At 41.5% G+C, this 21,252-nt stretch overlaps 1 protein-coding gene across 7 annotated transcripts in view; it reads right to left on the reverse strand.

The window, feature by feature from the left end:
* Positions 1–21,252, reverse strand: part of DPY19L1 (dpy-19 like C-mannosyltransferase 1) — a 176,472-nt gene that overhangs the window by 39,905 nt on the left and 115,315 nt on the right. For all 7 annotated transcript variants that reach the window (XM_056520449.1, XM_056520447.1, XM_056520442.1 and 4 more), the window contains 4 exons: positions 14,485–14,565; positions 12,344–12,445; positions 11,107–11,178; positions 4,659–4,720 (listed from right to left, as the gene is read on the reverse strand). In XM_056520449.1, coding sequence (XP_056376424.1) covers positions 4,659–4,720; positions 11,107–11,178; positions 12,344–12,445; positions 14,485–14,565 — 317 coding nt within the window. The remainder of the gene's footprint in view (positions 1–4,658; positions 4,721–11,106; positions 11,179–12,343; positions 12,446–14,484; positions 14,566–21,252) is intronic.

The following is a 21,252-nucleotide window of genomic DNA, read 5'->3' on the forward strand; positions in this document are numbered from 1 at the left end:
TCTTCAACCTGCGGACCTCCAGAGGTTTCAAAACTATAACTCCCAGCAAGCCCGGACAGCCGATGGCTGCCCGGGCTTGCTGGGAGTTGTAGTTTTGAAACCTCTGGAGGTCCGCAGGTTGAAGGCCACTGAGGGCGGAGAGTTCACTCGAGTATAAGCCGAGGGGGGTGCTTTCAGCACAAAAAATCGTGCTGAAAAACTCTGCTTATACTCGAGTATATATTATATATGTATGATGTATTGTATATGTATGATGTTTGTACGTATGCATATAGTATGTATTTATGCATTATGTATGTATGTTGTGTGTGTGTATATAGATATATATGTATGATGTGTGTATGTATCTATGACTTAAGTATGCATGTATTATGAATCAGAACAAAAGATAAAAGAAAGTTGCCTCTGGCTCTTCCAAGGATAACGGTGCATGTAGTATTAAAACATCAAACCTTTAATCTTTATGCATTAAAAGTAGAAAAAGGTGGACATCATAAAAGAAAAGTGAAACTCCAGTGCGTTTCGAGCTAAACTACATTTAGCTAAAAAGTGTTGGAGTTTCGCTTCTCTTTTATGATTGATGTCCACTTTATTTGCTGTGCTGGCACTTTGAGGGAAAAAAAAGTTGGCGTGCATTGCGGTTTGGGCACTCGGGCTCAAATAGGTTCGCCATCACTGACCTAGTAGGACTGTTTCTGTATTTGTCTTTTCCCGAAAATGGAAAGAAAACCACAATTTAGCAAATTATGGAACGTTTTGTTTTCTCTGGACACTTTATAGTAAAATAGTTTTTTTTTTTTTTTTAGACAGGGGTGCCCGCTTTCCCCTCTGCTATTTGCTTTAGCGATAGAGCTGTTGGCGTTGCGGGCTCACCCTAGGGTGTGTGTGTTTCGGAGCAGAAGGTTACCCTCTATGCTGATGACGCTCTTTTGTTCTTGGGTTCCCCATCTTCTTCCCTACACCTGTCGCTATGTCTGTCATTACTGAATTTGAATGGGTTTCTGGCCCGACTATTAATTGGTCCAAGTTCGCATTTTTGCCGGTGTTTGGGGATGGGCCTGTTAGATGGGATGGGTTTGCAGGTGGTGCGGTTTTTTAAATATCTGTGTGATGCCTGGTTCTGCCAGAACCCGCAGGGATAGGTCATCTGACCTTGTTGACTTTTTGCCAGAGTAGCTCCGTATTTAAAGGAGTAGTCCAGTGGTGATTCAGTGGTGAGCAACTTATCCCCTATCCTAAGGATAGGGGATAAGTTGCAGATCGCGGGGGGTCCGACCCCTGGGGCCCCCCGCGATCTCCTGTACGGAGCCCCGACAGCCCGCTGGAAGGGGGCGTGTCGACCTCCGCACGAGGCGGCGGCCGACACGCCCCCTCAATACAAGTCTATGGCAGAGCCGAAGCGCTGCCTTCGGCAATCTCCGGCTCTGCCATAGAGATGTATTGAGGGGGCGTGTCGGCCGCCGCCTCGTGCGGGGGTCGACACCCGCTATCTCGGCGGAGAGCCGGGGCCCCGTACAGAGAGATCGCAGGGGGCCCCAGCGGTCGGACCCCCCGCGATCTCAAACTTATCCCGTATCCTTAGGATAGGGGATAAGTTTTTCACCACTGGACTACCCCTTTAAGCCTGCATTATGCCTTCAGACCTTGCCTGCGAAAGAGCTTACTCCAGTAGCTAGCGTTTATTCTTGATATTTTTATCATCCAGTACTTCTGACTTCTGGCTTGGCATTCTGACTATTCTCCTGTATCTGTGACTTGGCATTTCTGACAAATCCTGGTATTGACTCTGCTAGTAAACTTTGACATATTGTGTCAGTATTCCAACCTCTGACCCTACTACTTTCTAAATTCCAGAGGAAATTGGAGGCATGGCTTAAGTTGTTCTTGTCTGTAGTTTGCAGAGTTAATCTTGTAACTATGATCTGGATGCCACAGTTCTATTTACTTCACAATGCTCCTATTTGGGTGTCCTTTTGGTATTTCTACAAGATTAACCGTCTGTTTAGGGAACTGGTTTGGAGGGGTTGTAATGCTCGTATTAATGGGTGTACTTTCTATCCTCCCAGTAACAAAACCTTAAGGAGTGGGACGGAGACTCTGTGTGGACGTCAGTCAGTATGCTGCAGCAATTCCTTCATACTCCTTACCTTTATGAGTCCTTGGAGGTGCATAAATTTAAAACTGTCTGGGTGGGTTGCCCCACACTACTCTTAACGTATAATGTGTGGTGGAAAGTTAGAGATTTACAAGAACTCTCTGGTGCTACCCAGTACACTTCGGTGTGGGACACACCATGGCTTCCCAATTTGTTTCTCTCTGGTTTCCAGGATTGGCAGAGGGGTGGGCCTCAGGAGGGTGTCACAACTCTTCCTTAAGAATTTATTTATGTCCTTTGACCAAGTGAAGGATCGCTTTCCTTTCTCTCACCCTATGCTTCATTGTTATTTGCAGTTGCATCATGCCTACCAGTCTGACTTGGGGTTGGAGAGGACAGCGATCTCCCAGAATTTAGTGGTGGCCAAGATAGCTACAGAGTCATCATTAGAGGGGGTGATATCTGCTCTGTATCTTTTATTGTTGAACATTGTTTTGAAACAACATCCTAACCACAGTAAGGAGAGATTGAGTGGTCCATTCGCCCTATCGAGGATGGCCAGTGGGGAGAGATCCGGGAGCTGACCCCACAGCTCTCTGAGTGAGGCTCATCGCCTCTCCCAGATCTACTTGTTGCATAGGGTCTATAGGACTCCAAAATTGAGGACTCCAATCTGATTCTCACTGTCCTGCCTAATGTGGATCTCACTTACACGATGTGGTCATCATGGTCAGCATTGATATTATTTCTCAAGTGTATAAGGTCTCCATCAATCTGTCTCCACTGGTCTGTGTCCTGGTGTATGTGGAAGATTTAGTTGTAAAGCATCCTTATAAATTACCGATAGCTAGGATGCTATATATGGTTCATAAACTGATAACGTTACATTAGTTGGACAGTGCCCTTCAAACTGTGCCGGAGTTCATAGCCAAGGTTAACTGGTTGGTTAATCTAAAGAAGGGTGTGTACCGCAAGCTAAATGCTATGCATAATTTTGAAAAACTATGGGAAGTGTGGCTGGATGAGTCTGAACTGGCTTCAAGAGAAATGCAGAGGTTTCCCTAGGTTTAGTTTATCTTTTATGTGTAAGATGTCTTCACCTTGCTCCTCTCTCCCTCTCTCTGCATTGTGGCAGGTTCTGACTGCTCTTTCTGTGTCTCTCTCCTTTTATTGCAATATTCTTCTAGGCGGGGATGGCTGAGGTGGCATTTGAGTTCATAGACGTATATTTTCTTATATTTATTCTGTGTGCTTTGACATGTGTCTAATTGTATTTTGTACATCTGAGGTTTGTCTGGGGGGAGGGAGGGATGTCCCCAGGTTGTATGTGGTATTACAACTTGGCTCCATTCACTTCAATGGCTCTTATCCACACCCAACCTGGAGACAGACAGGGAGTGCTGCTTTTTTTTTTTTTTTTTTTAAGAAATAAGCAGTTTTCCTATTCCTGGATAGCCCCTTTAAATTTGTATTGGGGAGGAGGGGCTTTAAAAAAAAATTCCAAATTTTTTTTGTTTTGTTTCACACTTTTTTGTCCCCATAGGGGACTTTTTACAGCAATAAAATTGCTAATACTGTTCAGTGCTCACTGATCAGTATTATCAACGATCTACTTCTCTGGTCTGCTGGATCGCTGATGTCCACCATTACCAGGACCTGCCTTCATATACAGGACACAAATTTCCAGCAGCAGCAGCAGGGAACGTGATAAAAAATACGGAGGTGTGCAGCTGTGTTTGGGTTCTCCCACCAGGATAGGGCATAACTATCTGGTTGTGGGGGATCCAATCTCAAGAATGGATACTCAAGTCTTCTGTTCTTGGGGGGGGGTTTAAGTAGTCAGAACCCCTGCGATCAGAATGCTTTCTAAATGAACACAAAGTAGATTTTGGTGGCTGTTTAGATTCCACAGTATAACATATTTACATTCATAAGACAGCCAAGCAGCCCCACTCAACATGGAACATCTGTGTAGGGCTTATTGTGCTGTGCAGCAAAAAGGCATATGCAGTGGAACAAAAGTAGCTGCTATAAATAAATGCACTGGCAGTACTAAGAGATTAAAGGGGTATTCCAGGAAAAAAAAATTATATATCAACTGGCTCCAGAAAGTTAGAGATTTGTAAATTACTTCTATAAAAAAAAAATCATAATCCTTCCAATAATTATATGCTGCTGAAGTTGAGTTGTTCTTTTCTGTCTGACAACAGTGCTCTCTGCTGACATCTCTGCTTGTCTCGGGAACTGCACAGAGTAGAAGAGGTTTGCTATGGGGATTTGCTTCTACCCTGGACAGTTCACGAGACAGGTGTGATCAGAGAGCACTTAGACAGAAAAGAACAACTCAACTTCAGCAGCTCAGAAGTACTGAAAGGATTAATATTTTTTAATAGAAGTAATTTACAGATCTGTTTAACTTTCTGGAGCCAGTTGATATCTTAAAAAAAAGTTTTTTTTTCCTGGATAACACCTTTAAGTTAATAATAACACTGTTTATGCATTACAATGAATATATAAACCAGTTTCTTACATATTTGTGAGAAATTGAAAGGAAGAAAAATACCTTTCGTTATCTGGTCCTCTGTTGTTTTTTTGTCTACTTGATGTAAGAGTATCTTTAAGTGTCTTTAAAATAAATAAATAGGAAAATCAATCCATATCAGAATAGAAATAATTTTAGTCATACAAATTGCCAATTTTCTCTGCTGTCGAAAAGAAAAATAACCTGCATTAATCTGAAAGAGGAAAATATAAAATATAACAGGCTCAAAACAACTTAATGGAAATGTGTGCAACAACAATTATGCATATATAGTAAATATAGTTGCAAGAAAAAGTATGTGAACCCTTTGGAATTATATGGGTTACTGCACCAATTGGTCATAAAATGTGATCTGATCTTCATGAAAGCGATTCACACCAGACATCCCCAAAATATTGCTGAACTGAAACTGTATGTCTGATCTGCAACTACAAGAAACCTTTGGTTGAAGTTATTTCTGCCAAAGGAGGTTCAACCAGTTATTAACCTGTTTGGGACGGAGGGCGTACCTGTACGCCCTCAGTCCACTCCCTTTCTATAATGCGGGGCCACAGCCTCTAACAACGGCCAGGACCCGTGGTTAATAGAGCCCGGCACTGATCACGGTGCCGCGTGCTATTAACTCTTCAGACGGGGTGTTCAAAGTTGAACGCCGTGTCTAAAATGAAAAGAAACTGCCCACGGCTAGCTCAGTGGGCTGTTCGAGATCGCCCAGATCGTAGGATAGCAGGAGGGTCCCCTACCTTCCTCCTCGCTGTCAGATCGCCGAATGACTGCTCAGTGCTCGAGATCCAGGCATGAGCAGTCAAGCGGCAGAATCATTGATCAATGGTTTTCTATGAGAAACCATTGATCAATGTAAAAGATCAGTGCGTGCAGTGTTATAGCCCCCTATGGGAGCTATAACATTGCAAAAAAAAAGTGAAAAAAGATCATTTAACCCCTTCCCCAATAAAAGTTTGAATCACCCCCCTTTTCCCATAAAAAAAAGTGTAAATAAAAAACAAACATATGTGATATCGCTGCGTGTGGAAATTGTCTGAATTATAAAAATATATCATTAAAGGGTAGCTCCCACCATCACTTTTTTTTTCTTTTCTGTCCCTGCCTATTACCCATCTATCCCTAACCCCCTCCCTGCCTTTAATTTTTTTTTTTACATATTAAAAACGCTTTTTTGTCTGCCTGGTAGTGTGCTCACTACCAGGCAGACTTCCCCAGCAGGCACCACGTCACTGATGCCTGCTGGGGCCGGCACTTCCGCCCGTAGTTCACCTATACAGGGTGCCTCCAGCTTTTTCCCCACTGCAACTCCCAGCTTGCCCTGACATCTATTGGCTGTCAGGGCATGCTGGGAGTTGTAGTGGGGAAACAACTGGAGGCACTCTGTATAGATGAACACCGGAGCACATCACCCGCCGTGCAGCCCGCAAACCCTCCCCCGCCCCCGTCGCGCCACTCAACTCCCTCCCCCTCCCCCTTAGTTCACCCAGAGTACTCCCTCCACGCCGAGCAGCCCGCAAATCCCCCCCCGGCCCCGCTGCTCCGCTCAACCCACTACCCCTCAGTTCACCTATACAGTGTCCCTCCAGGCTTCCCCACTAAAACTCCCAGGGCATGCTGGCAGTTGTAGTGGGGGAACTGGAGGCATACTGTATAGGTGAACAGTATACATAATACAGTGAACATAATACTTTACCTTGTCCCCGAGCCTGCGCGCGTCTTCTTCCTTCAAAGCGCTCGCTCCCGCCTGTCTGATTGACAGGCGGGAGCGAGCACTGCAGTGCCTGAATTTCGACTCGTTGCCAGGCTTCAACGAGTCGAAATTCAGTGGTGACGTCACTGCTGAATGCATTCGGCCACTAGGAGGGCGACCCCTAGTGGCCGAATTTAAAAGTGATTTTAAACTGTTTTAAAATCACTTTTTTTAATTAAACTATATTAGAGATATGTTGTAGTACTGAAGTACTACAACATATCAATTTTTGGTTTTCATGACAGTGCCCATTTAATTAAACCGCACGGTCAATGGCGTATGCGCAAAAAAAATCTAAAGTCTGAAATAGCGTATTTTTGTTCACTTTTTATATCATGAAAAAGTTAATAAAAAGCAGTCAAACAGTCTGATAAATACAATACAAAATGGCACCGCTAAAAACTTAAGATCACGGCGCAAAAAATGAGCCCTCATACCGCCCATAAACGGAAAAATAAAAAAGTTATAGGGGTCAGAAGATGACAATTTTAAACGTATACATTTTCCTCCATGTAGTTATGATTTTTTCCGGAAGTAATACACAATATATAAGTAGGGGATCATTTTAATCGTATGTATCTACAAAATAAAGATAAGGTGTCATTTTTACCGAAAAATATACTGTGTAGAAACGAAAGCCCCCCAAAATTTACAAAATGGTGTTTTTTCTTCAATTTTGTCGCACAATGATTTTTTTTTTTCTGTTTCGCAGTAGGTTTTTGGGTAAAATGACTGATATCATTACAAAGTTGAATTGGTGGCACAAAAAATAAACTTGCACTGTGAATATTTGCATGGTGTGTTCAATAAAATCATGGTAACAATTAATTCTTTGTGTGTTATTAGTTTAAGCAGACTGTGATTGTCTATTGTTGTGACTTAGATGAAGATCAGATCACATGTTATGATCAGTTTGTGCAGAAATCTATATCATTCCAAAGGCTTCACATACTTTTTCTTGCAACTGTATAGCAGCAATGCAGTTTAAAATAATTCATCTATTTAATGTTCACACACATTTGCAGAGTGTATCTGAATTCTTTGTGAGATTTCATTTATGCTGCAGACAATGCAGTGCACACCTGTACATATTTCATTGTTTTTATTATGTGCTGCTTAATTATGTTTTTTGGCAATAAAATTTGTAATATTTTTTGTAATGTAGCATGCTAATTTCTTTTTTACCATGTCACTTCAGTTACCTCCAGACTCTTATTGCACATGGACAGATAGGAAAAAAAAAATAATTATTGTGCCTTTAATTTGAAATGATTGTGATCTATGATATTTGATAAACATCCTATGGTACAGAATATTTAATAATCCAACAGTATTAAATCTCATTCATGTAGATTTAACTGCTACATGCCTCGGCCTGTTGTGACCTTAAAGGAGTAGTCTAATGGAATAAAACTTATCCCCTGCGGATAGAGGATACGTTTTTGATCACAGGGGGTCCAAGCACTGGGAGGCCCAGTGATCTCCTGTATGGAGTGGTGTGTCACGACCCTTGCCCGAAGCAGGGTCCGCCACACCTTTTCCATATAGCTCTATGGGAGAGCCAAAGACTGCCAAACAGCCCTCCCATAGAGATATACAAAGTGGAGTTGCGGCCCCCCGCTACGGGAGGTGGTTGTGATGCGCCGCTTCAGGGGAGAGACAGGGCTCCATACTGCGGGTAGGGGGATACTTTTTATTCCATGAGATATCTCCTTTAATGACCAAGCCTAATTTGTCAAATCTGGCTTATGTCTCTTTATGTGGAAATAACTTTGACATGTTTTTAATGAGTTAAGAGATTCTGAGATAGTTTTTTTGTGACACATTGTACTTTATATTAATGGGTAATTTTTTGTTGATATATTCAGGGGTTTTTGTAAAAAGAAATCTAAAATATTGTGAGAAAAAAAATTAGCATTTTTAGAAATTTTTGCTTGTTTGAGATATAGTCATGCCACTTAAAGGGTATTCCAGGAAAAAAAAAGATTTTTTTTTTCTTTTATATGAACTGGCTCTAGAAAGTTAAACAGATTTGTAAATTACTTCTCTTAAAAAATCGTAATCCTTTCAATAATTATCAGCTGCTGAAGTTGAGTTGTTGTTTTCTGTCTGGCAACAGTGCTCTCTGTGCAGTTCCCGAGACAAGCAGAGATGGCAGCAGAGTAGTAGAGGTTTGCTATGGGGATTTGCTTCTAAACTGGGCGGTTGCCGAGACACGTGTCATCATAGAGCACTTAGACAGAAAAGAACAACTCAACTTCAGCAGCTCATAAGTACTGAAAGGATTAAGATATTTCAATAGAAATAATTTACAAATCTGTTTAACTTTCTGGAGCCAGTTGATATATTAAAAACAATATTTTTTCTGGATAACCCCTTTAAGTTAAGAATTAAATCACATTTACAATATGTCTTCTCAATGATGCCATCATTTGTTTAACACCCTTTCACTTTTTTAGGAAATTTCAAATTTCAAAGAAAAATTCAAAATCAGATTTGTTTAGGGACCAGCTTAGTTCTGATTTTAGGGGCCTGTATATTACATACCCCCATAAATCACTCTATTTTTTCCCAGTTTTTCCATTATCATCCTTTTTTTTCTGTAACACAGCAGGTGATTATAGAGAAATACAACTCAACATTTATTCACATAATTCTGACATATTTAAAAATATTCCATGTGGCCCTCACACACAGGCCTGAGACATATAGGAGCACCATATGGATTTTGGGGCCTCATTTTAGTTACGATACTTTGTCGGCACTGTATCAAGGTGCAGAGGCCTTTGGGTGGAAAATATTTTTGGGAGACAAGTTAACGCTTCCATTGGTACCATTCTGCGGTACATATACACCCTTTTTTTCTTTCACTTTCTGTGAGGTAGTATGAATATAGAAATCAATTGTGTGGTTCTTACATTTTTTTTGCACTGTTCTTCATGCAGTATAAATGACATGGTGACTTTACTCTTCAGGTTGGTACAATAATGGCAATGCCAAATTTATATACTTTTCCACTGATGGAGCTGTATTGCTGGAGTGCTTTATTTTTGCAGGAGGAGTTGACATTGTTTTAGGTACCATTTTGGGGTACTTATCATATTTTGATACATTTTTATTTCATATTTATGGAGGCAGTATAAATACATTTTTAATTTTGTTGACTTTAATAACATTTTCTACAGTACTTACCATGTCATACAAATACCAATGATAATGACATGACAATTTTATTCTGCAGGTCAGTACGAATATGGTGATACCTAGTTCATATACTTTTTAGAATGGTTTATTACATTTACACTGTAAAATTTAATTTTTGACCGTCGCCATATTCTGACACAAGTGTGAGAGGGCTCTTTTTGTGTTCTCAGGAATGAGTTGACATATTTAGGGGAACTATTATAGGTGATATATATAAATATATAAATTCATTCTTATTTACATATGTTTACTGAACACATGGATACAGTGCAATACACATCTGAACTGCACTGTATTATCCCGATGCCTGTCAGAGCCCGATCAGCTTCTGTAGCCATGGCAATGGAGACCAGAGGGAGCTCCCTCCCTTTTTAGCCCTAATAGATGCTGCAATCACACTGATGCTGCGTCTGGCTTCCTCTGATTGGGGCCGCTTCTCTCCTCTAATTGCTTCACCAACTTAAAGGGATACTACCATGGAAAACTTTTTATTTTTTTAAATCAACTGGTGCCAGAAAGTTAAACAGATTTGTAAATCACTTCTATTAAAAAATCTTAATCCTTCCAGTACTTTTTAGGGGCTGTATACTAAAGAGAAATCCAAAAAAGAAATGCATTTCCTCTGATGTCCTGACCACAGTGCTCTCTGCTGACCTCTGCTGTCCATTTTAGGAACTGGAGACAATCCCCATAGCAAACATATGCTTCTCTGGACAGTTCCTAAATTGGACAGCAGAGGTCAACAAAGAGCACTGTGGTCAGGACATCACAGGAAATGCATTTCTTTTTGGATTTCTCTTTAGTATACAGCCCCTAAAAAGTACTGGAAGGATTAAGATTTTTAAATAGAAGTGATTTACAAATCTGTTTAACTTTCTGGCACCAGTTGATTAATAAAAAAAAAAAAAGTTTTCCATGGTAGTACCCCTTTAAGTACAAGAAGGGGTCTAGTCCTATTGGTCTGTCAGTACTGATGGATCAATAGGAGTGACCGTGCCTGGGGACCATGGTGACTGGTCCCTGCCTGGCTTCACACAGCCGAGTTCACCGAACTGTCACTGAGCCCGGCGACACAGTGACAATTTATTACAATCAGGTACATGTACATGGTGTTGTGGCGAGGCAGCAGCTGCCACCACATACATTACCAGATTTAGTGTGAAGGGGTTAAAGCAGATCACTCACTGGAAAACACAAGTGCAAAAACATGCATAGCTATAGGGCTATTTATCATAATTCGGGGCATACATTGTTATGTCAATATTCATCCCCAGCGCTGACATACAAGCCTATATATCAGTGACTTCAATGGGAGCTTCCACGCTAAAAAGAAATGACATGTCATTTCTTCTCAGTAGATTTTCCCCACCACTCATGGAAGTCAACAGGAGTGAGGTTTTGGGCAATGAGATCACTCTATTTAAAACTTTTAAAAAATGATGTTTTTGCAACCAAAAAGGGCTTCTTTAGAATGTGTGAACATACCCTTTACTGATCTAGAGTACTTACCGACACACATATGGCTAAAAAGACAATGATAACTACAGGAAGTAATAGCGTCTTTAAATATCTCCATGGTGTCTAAAAGTAGAAAAAGAAAGATGCTGCTTCAGACAAATACATTTACTTAAGTGAAAAAAACCTACATCCACAATTTAAATTCAAGCATATGCGAAGTCTAGAGCTTATTCTTGTACTGTGCACTACATGAGAACTAACACGTTTACATTTACTGTAAACAATATTACTGGAATGTACTCTATGTTCTGTACTTTCTGACTACCTTAAAAGTTGTGTTTTAAAAAAAAATACATTTACACTAATGACGGCACTGTGAAAAATGTCTATTCTTTTTTTTTTCAGGAAACAGGTAGATATATTGGTTATAATAGGACACAAAATGTCCAAAAACTGCCAAACTTAAGTTGGAAAAACAGTACAGAAATAACTTTTACATAAGCCATGCTCAACAGTGATGATTAAAATACAATAATAATTCTTCTCTAGATAGAAGGCACAAAAATATATAACTTCTATAAAAAAAAAAAATCCAAAAAAACTCCCTGGTAAAAAATTGGATGTGGAGAACAAAATTCAAGAATCTATATATACACAACTCCAATAATATTAACCCCATCACATCTTGGTGAAAATGGATGGACAATAACTGTAAAGTTTCTTACATGTACATCGCTCACATGGCACGTGCTCAAAAGCAGAGCCCTCGCCACCAGTATCAGACGTGACATACAGCTGAAACCCTGCTGAAACGGCAGGAATAGGACCTAGCTCTAATCTTGCCTGTTTAACTCTTTAGATACCATGGTCAACAGAAGTCATAGAATCTCTGGGTCTAAATAGTGGGAGGGGACTCTCTCTGTCAACTCACGACCCCTTGCGCCCACTGCAAAGAAAATGAGGAAGCCAATAAAATTCTATGCCATGCACTTCTCTGTTGCTAATGATTATTATTCAGCAACAGTGAAGGAAAAAGTTTTAGGTAAGTGTAATATTCCTAAAAGCATCTGTTTCCCAAATGAGAAAAGACTGCAGGAATTGGGGGGCACCTGACCGCAGGGGGACCAACCTCTGTCACAAGAAAGGGGCCTTGGCGCACCCAGCTGTATGGAGTGACAGATGGCATGCCCTCCATGCACTGTCTATGGGAGTGACGTGAAACCAGAGTGTTGTACATGATACTGGGAGATCTGACACATATTTCCTTATCCTAACTATAGGATCATACCTCACTCTCCATAAAGTCAAACTCGGGTGCACAGGTATACATCAATGTGTCAAAATCTTTGTAACTTGTAAACTTTGACTTCAGTATATTGAAGATATGTGCCTGGGGAAAAAGAAAACAAGAGATAGCATAAAAAAATTAAACATATATCTAAATGACGGAATACAATGATTGAAATTACATTCACATAAGTGTTCCTTTATAAATGTCACTGCAGATGTTTTCAGGCCATTTAGACGGCACGCTGCACAACGTTTTGGTTCATGTCCTTGATATGAGGCATCTTTAGAGAAATTTCTATTACATACACAATTACAGTAGTGATATATTCTTCATTCATTCCAGGAGCTGTCTTGTGAAGGTCTATGATAGAATATATATACAGTAATGACAAAGGCAATGGTGGGTTTGACAGCCAATTGTTTTTATAGGTTAAGTTAGTCAATTCTGAATCCATTTTTCCTTTGCTTTTCTTTTCATAAAAAGTTTATTTAAAAAGAATACCTTTTTTTCAGCTGTACTTAACATTTGTTACTTGACCTGTTAAAGGGGTATTCCAGAAAAAAAACTTTTTTATATATATCAACTGGCTCCAGAAAGTTAAACAGATTTGTAAATTACTTCTATTAAAAAATCTTAATCCTTTCAGTACTTATGAGCTTCTGAAGTTAAGGTTGTTCTTTTCTGTCTGAGGTTTGCTATGGGAATTTGCTTCTAAACTGGGCGTTTCCCGAGACAGGTGTCATCAGAGAGGATTTAGACAGAAAAGAACAACCTAAACTTTAGAAGCTTATAAGTACTGAGAGAATTAAGATTTTTTAATAGAAGTAATTTAAAAATCTGTTTAACTTTCTGGAGCCAGTTGATATATAAAAAAAAGTTTTTTCCTGGAATACCCCTTTAAGGTCACTGCTGCCAACCAAGATACCCAAGTTTTAGTTCTGCCAATACCTCTCAGTTCAAGCCCATACAGCGCACCTAGCAATCACTTCACACTACATATTTTTACTGAGCGGAATTCCCCTTGACAACTAGGACGCAGCTGCGTCTCATTGTTCTTCAGCTGTAACACTCACACTACAGAACTTCTGTGGCAGTCGCTCCACCGACGAAATTCCAGACCACAGATTCCTCTGAAAGAATGAACATGTTCATTCTATGGGTGGTGTCAGCTCTGAAATGCAGTAGTCTATTAAAATGGCACATTTCCGAGCAGTCCTAGTGCCAGCTTGTTATGCAGGTGCCCGCTGCAGATGGAATCTTCACCCGGAAGATGGTGTGAATGAGCCCTTACTGTACTCTGTCTTCACTGCTCATTTAGTCCAAAACATGGAGAATTTGTGAAGTGCGCCTATAATTTTTTTCTCTCACTAAAGAAAAGAATATGTAATATGCCATAATTATGTAGGACAGTGATTAAAGGAAGTGTGAACCATCAAAACAGATTTTCTTTCACTCCATGACAGCTATAGGCCAAAATTGTTGAGAAAATTATAATTTCATAAGCGAAGCTGAGACGTTTTGTCAATGTAAGAATAGTCAATCTTGTTATCTGATACTTTCCGAATGACAATAGACCCAAACTATTCTTCATTTAAGAATCCCTCCTGATACCCAGTTAAGATGTGTAATATATGTAAAACAAGTTATTAACTACTTCTTTATGTCAGAGGGAATTAAAATGAGAACAGACTCCGATGTAAAAGATGGAAAATTAATGAATGGCAATGAACTTCTGGCCTCGCTAATACAAAACGGAGCAAACCATGTAAAGGCAGTCTGTGAAAAGATGTCTATCATGTACTTGCATTACGTATAATATTACTAAGTAGTCATTTTGCATGCCTGCGAGTATAAGATGAAATGACAAGGTGAGGTCAATGACATTCTAACCATGCATCTTACTAAACAATAGAGATGAGACAATGGTCATCTACCACTTCCCTTTAATGAGAAATTCAGACAAGTGAACGGATCTTGCATGAACAGGGGTATGAAGAATGTAATAAAAACAGAAAAAGAAGCTCATTATTATAAAAAAATAAATAAAATAAACAAAAAAAAATAAAATTAGCAAATAAAGGAAAAAGGGTAACAGAGGCTTTAGTATAATGCTTGTGTTGAGGTATCCGCATACTCACATCATCTTTAACACCAAGTATGGTTGATGTCAGTGCTTTCAAGGCAACAGTCCCCAGTATGCAAATTAACACTTGAAGCACCTGAAAACACAAGGAGGCATAGTAGTTTTAGCAAGTGCCACATTTAGGAAGTCACTTAAATGCCCATTTTAAGACTGTTTCAATAAGTTGTTTTGACCACGTCTACATGCCTAAATGCACTGACATACTGCCATGAGACTGGCTAATGAGCCATTTGTATTAACACGCAATTAAACAGGAGTACCTAATACAGTGGCCAGTAAGTGTAGATTAGTTTAAATTGTTTATTTGTAAAAACAAAATAGAAAAAACGCAAATGTTATCAAAGCTTTAACTTTCTCATCGCCAGATCAGCCGCCAGGGATTGGGGCCCAAGTTATCTGTTTTTACATTAAGTAACTTGCATTTCTGTACTGTTCTTCTCCCCCATGGATCATATCATTTTGTGGTTTCCTTTCTAGACTGTGACTCTTGCTTATACATGCAGTCCTTGCTGCTGACGTATGAAAAGCACCGATCCTGAAGCACTTCTGGAGGTCAGTACATGGGATTGGGGCTCCATCGGAACAGCAGCAGTGGGAGAGTGAGGAAGGTAAGTAGATATATTTTTCTTTTCATTTTACAACCTGACTGAACAGAATTAGGCATAAAAGTTACTACCCAGAATACCCCTTTGCAGTTATCAGTGCTTTGTTTGCCCATCACACAACCAGGGCAAATAGCAATAAAAGTAATGTTGACATGTTTTGGCTCACCAGACAATTTCTCTGCTAAATCAAAAGACACAAAAAAATCTACAGCATTACACCGAGTACTTCAATACTAAGTAATTCAATATACAAGATGCTACGACGCCCATTAAATAATTGTAGAAGCACAAAAGAAAAAGGCAGATAAAGGCATAAAATGTATATATGCAGTTGAACCAGCTAATGTGTATCTAGAACCCTCTATGGCACATAACCATGTAAATAGTTCCTATATATTGCCCAAGCCCAGAAATGGTCCAAAAATACCAATAATTTGCATGTAATATTAATATTTCTATGTGAAAGTAGGAAAATAAAATTACAGCCCTGTACTGAAGGGTCCCAGCTTCTATGTGGCATGTCCTCTGTGGCCAGAGCCTTTCTATGGCCTCAGAATGCGAAGAGATATACATTGCTCAAAAAAATAAAGGGAACACTTAACCCCTTAAGGACTCAGCGTTTTTATGTTTTTGCATTTTCATTTTTCCTCATCACCTAAAAATCATAACGCTTTCAATTTTGCACATAAAATTCCATATGATGGCTAATTTTTTTTGCGCCACCAATTCTACGTTTTTTACCAAAAAATCCACGGCGAAACAGAAAAAAAAAATCATTGTGCGACAAAATTGAAGAAAAAATTTAATTTTGTAAATTTTGGGGGCTTCCGTTTCTACGCAGTGCATTTTTCGGTAAAAATAACATGTCATCTTTATTCTGTAGGTCCATACGGTTAAAATGATACCCTACTTATATAGGTTGGATATTGTCGTACTTCGGAAAAAAATCATAACTACATGCAGGAAAATTTATATTTATAAAACTTTTTTTATTTTTCCGCGTACGGGCCGGTATGAGGACTAATTTTTTGTGCCGCGTTGTGAAGTTTTTATTGGTACCATTTTTGTATTGATCGAACTTTATCGCTTTTTATTCATTTTTTCATGATACAAAAAGTGACCAAAAATGCGCTATTTTGGACTTTAGATTTTTTTTTACGTGTACGCCATTGACCGTGCGATTTAACTAACTACCGTATATACTCGAGTATAAGCCGAGTTTTTCAGCACGATTTTTCGTGCTGAAAACACCCCCCTCGGCTTATACTCGAGTGAACTCCCACACCCGCAGTGGTCTTCAACCTGCGGACCTCCAGAGGTTTCAAAACTACAACTCCCAGCAAGCCCGGCCAGCCATCGGCTGTCCGGGCTTGCTGGGAGTTGTAGTTTTGAAACCTCCGGAGGTCCGCAGGTTGAAGACCACTGCGGCCTTCGACATCATCCAGCCTCCTCTCACCCCCCTTTAGTTCTGAGTACTCACCTCCGCTCGGCGCTGGTCCGGTGCTGCAGGGCTGTCCGGAGAGGAGGTGGTCCGGTGGGATAGTGGTTCCGGGCTGCTATCTTCACCGGGGAGGCCTCTTCTAAGCGCTTCGGGCCCGGCCTCAGAATAGTCACGTTGCCTTGACAACGACGCAGAGGTGCGTTCATTGCCAACGTACTTCTGCGTCATTGTCAAGGCAACGCCTCTATTCCGGGCCGGAAGCGCGGAGAAGAGGCGCCCCCGGTGAAGATAGCAGCCCGGACCACCTCCTCACCGGACAGTCCTGCAGGACCGGACCAGCGCCGAGCGGAGGTGAGTACTCAGAACTAAAGGGGGGTGAGAGGGGGCTGGATGATGTCGAAGGCCGCAGTGGTCTTCAACCTGCGGACCTCCGGAGGTTTCAAAACTACAACTCCCAGCAAGCCCGGACAGCCGATGGCTGCCCGGGCTTGCTGGGAGTTGTAGTTTTGAAACCTCTGGAGGTCCGCAGATTGAAGGACAATGAGGGCGAATGATGACAAGGGGATGATGAAGGGGGGATGTGCGGGATGACAAGGGGATGATGAAGGGGGGATGTGCGGGATGATAAGGGGATGATGAAGGGGGGATGTGCGGGATGATAAGGGGATGATGAAGGGGGGATGTGTGGGATGATAAGGGGATGATGAAGGGGGGATGTGTGGGATGATAAGGGGTTGATGAAGGGGGGATGTGTGGGATGATAAGGGGATGATGAAGGGGGGATGTGTGGGATGATAAGGGGATGATGAAGGGGGGATGTGTGGGATGATAAGGGGATGATGAAGGGGGGGATGTGTGGGATGATAAGGGGATGATGAAGGAGGGATGTGTGGGATGATAAGGGGATGATGAAGGGGGGATGTGTGGGATGATAGGGGGATGATGAAGGGGGGATGTGTGGGATGATAAGGGGATGATGAAGGGGGGATGTGTGGGATGATGACAGGGGATGATGAAGGGGGGATGTGTGGGATGATAAGGGGATGATGAAGGGGGGATGTGTGGGATGATGACAGGGGGGGATGATGTATTTCCCACCCTAGGCTTATACTCGAGTCAATAACTTTTTTTTTTCCTGGGATTTTGGGTTGAAATTAGGGGTCTCGGCTTCTACTCGGGTCGGCTTATACTCGAGTATATACGGTATATATTTTTATAGTTCGGACATTTCCGTGCGCGGCCATACCACATATGTTTATTCTTATTTACACTTTTTTTTTTTTTAAATGGGGAAAATGGGGGGTGATTCAAACTTTTATTAGGGAAGGGATTAAATGACCTTTGTTAACTTTTTTTCCCTGCAGTGTTATAGCTCCCATAGGGACCTATAACACTGCACACACTGATCTCTTATGCTGATCACTGCAAAGCCATAGCTTTGCACTGATCAGTGAGATAGGGGCTCCATTGCTCAAGCCTGTAGCTCAGGCTTGGAGCAATCAAACCCCGATCGGACGCCGCGGAGACAGGTAAGGAGACCTTGCGTCCCAGCTGAAACGAATATCGCGATTTTATCCCGATGTCCCTATCAGCCCGACTGAGCTGCCAGGAAGAGTTTACTTTCACTTTCAGACTCGGCGGTCAACTTTGTGCGCCGCATCTGAAGGGTTAATAGCACGCGGCACAACGATCGGTGTCGCGCGCTGTTAGCCCAGGGTCCCGACTATGAATAGCAGCCGGGACCGACCCGATGTGATGCGGAGTCACGGCGTGACCCCGTTTTAAACACCGGGACAGGGCTCAGGGAATACAGGTACGCCCTGAGTCCTTAAGAGGTTAAAGAACACAATGTAACTCCAAGTCAATCACACTTCTGTGAAATCACACTGTCCACTCAGGAAGCAACACTGATTAACAATCAATTTCACATGCAGTTGTGCAAATGGAACTGACAACAGGTGGAAATTATAGGCCATTAGCAAGACACCCACAATAAAGGAGTGGTTGTGCATGTGGTGAACACACACCACTTCTCAGTTCGTATGCTTCCTGGCTGATGTTTTGGTCACTTGACTGCTGGAGGTGTTTTCACTCTAGTGGTAGCATGAGATGGAGTCTACAACCCACACAAGTGGCCCAGGAAGTGCAGCTCATCCAGGATGGCACATCAATGGGAGCAGTGGCAAGAAGGTTTCCGGTGTCTGTCAGCGTAGAGTCCAGAGCATGGATGCGCTATCAGGAGACAGGCCAGTACACCAGGAGACGTGGAGGAGGCCGTAGGAGGACAACAACCAAGCAGCAGGACCGCTACGTTCACCTTTGTGCAAGGAGGAGCACTGCCAGAGCCCTGCAAAATGACCTCCAGCAGGCCACAAATGTGCATGTGTCCACCCAACACCGTGCAGGATGTTTGGCATTTGCCAGAGAACATCAAGATTGGCAAATTCACCACTGGCACCCTGTGCTCTTCACAGATGAAAGCAGGTTAACACTGAGCACACGTGACAGAGTCTGGAGACGCTGTGGAGAATGTTCTGCTGCCTGCAACATCCTCCAGCATGACCAGTTTGGCGGTGGGTCAGTAATGGTGTAGGGTGGCATTTCTTTGGGGGGCCGCACAGCCCTCCATGTGTTTGCCAGAGGTAGCCTGACTGCCAGTAGGTAGCGAGATGAGATCCTCAGACCCCTTGTGAGACCATACACTGATGCGGTTGGCCCTGGGTTCCTCCTAATGCAAGACAATGCTAGACCTCATGTGGCTGGAGTGTGTCAGGTACAAAGAAAAGCTTCAGGAGGAACGCCGGTTTCCAGTGGCGCAGGACACAGAATGCCGACAGGTAGGTAAAAGCAATAATGATTTATTCTCCCAGAAAAATCTTTTTTTTTTTTTTTTTACAGACCTGCAAGAGGAAGGCATTGATGCTAAGGACTGGCCCGCCCGTTCCCCAGACCTGAATCTGATTGAGCACATCTGGGACATCATGTTTCACTCCATCCACCAACCCATGTTGCACCACAGACTGTCCAGGAGTTGGCCTCATCAGGAGCATGCCCAGGCATTGTAGGGAGGTCATACGGGCACGTGGAGGCCACACACTACTGAGCCTCATTTTGACTTGTTTTAAAGGACATCACATCAAAGTTGGATCAGCCTGTGTAGTGTGGTTTTCCAGTTTGATTTTGAGTGTAACTCCATATCCAGACCTCAATGGGTTGATAAATTTGATTTCCATTGATAATTTTTGTGTGATTTTGTTGTCAGCACATTCAAATATGTAAAGACAAAAGTATTTCATACAATTAGTTCATTCATTCAGATCTAGGATGTGTTCTCTTAGTGTTCCCTATAATTTTTTGAGCAGTGTACTATACAGTAGAGGTCTACATTACTCCTCTGGGTCTAGGGATCTCTCCGGCTAAGGAGACTTGACAACATACAGCTCTGGAAAAATTAAGGTACCACTGCAAAATTCTTATCTGTTTTTTTTATTCATAGGTATGTGAGTAAAATGAACACTTTTTTCTCCCAAATTCCAAATAAAAAATATTGTAATTTATTTGAAGAAAATAACTAAAATTTAAAAGTGGCATTGTTTTCCGACCTCAAATAATGTAAAGAAAAATTCATATGCATATTTCAAACAAAAAAATGCTAAAGTTATACAAAAAGTTCAGAAATTAATAATTGGCAGAGAAACTTGGAATTTTAATCCCAGTTTTTATGATTCTTGGCATCCTCTCCACCAGTCTGTCACATTGCTGTTGGGTGAAGTTATGCCACACCTGGAACAAACATTCAAATAGCTCGGCTTTGTTTGATGGCTTGCGACTATCCATTTTCCTCTTGATCAAATTCCAGAGATTTCCTATGAGGATTAGGTCTGAAGATTGGCTGGCCATGGCAGGGTCTTGATCTGGTGTTTCTCTATACCTTTATTGACCTGGCTGAGTGGCATGGAGCTTTCAGAGCATGAGGAAACAGAAGTTCTTCAGGATAACCTTTTACTTGTCTTGAGTCATATGTCCTTTGCAAAGACAAATCTGGCCGATTCCAACCGGCTGCAGCATCTCCAGATCAATACTGATCCTCCACCAAATTTCACAGTGGGTGAGAGACACTGGCTTTTGGTCTCTGTCTATCCATTAGAAGACCAGCTGTTGGTCAAAACTGAAAATTTGACTAGTCCAAAAAGAGGACCTTACTCCATTCCTCTGGGGGTAATATCCTCATGGTCTTTTACAAACTTCAGCCTGGCTCTTCTTTGCTTCTAAATTGCTTCCCATGCCCCTAGGAACCTGTTTTGAACCCTCTTCGCTGTGCACTTCAACCCAGTTGCTGTTTGCCATTCCTTTTAAAGGGCACTTGATGTCATCATAAGGTTGTTGAGTGACATACAAAGGAGTTGCCAGTCATCGTGGACAGTAGTTTTGCTTGACCTTCAGTGTATCCCTCTGCCAGTAAAGACAGAAATTAATCCCTTCCTCACTCAAAGCTTTTATTTTTTAACACTTTTGTGATGCCGACTAGTTCACCTTTAATATAAATTACCTCTGAGGCACTACTTCCACCATTTTTACCTACTAAGCTTGTCCTATTGCAAAAGGAGGGTGATGACCAAAGCAATCGTTTTTATTCCCGTTAAGTCAGATTTGGTTAACTGTTGGGTAAAGTAATCACCTAAACAGTACTTCATTACGTTAAATTGACGTAATTTTT

Source organism: Hyla sarda, chromosome 5, assembly GCF_029499605.1.
Source record: "Hyla sarda isolate aHylSar1 chromosome 5, aHylSar1.hap1, whole genome shotgun sequence".
Classification (NCBI taxonomy): Eukaryota; Metazoa; Chordata; class Amphibia; order Anura; family Hylidae; genus Hyla; species Hyla sarda.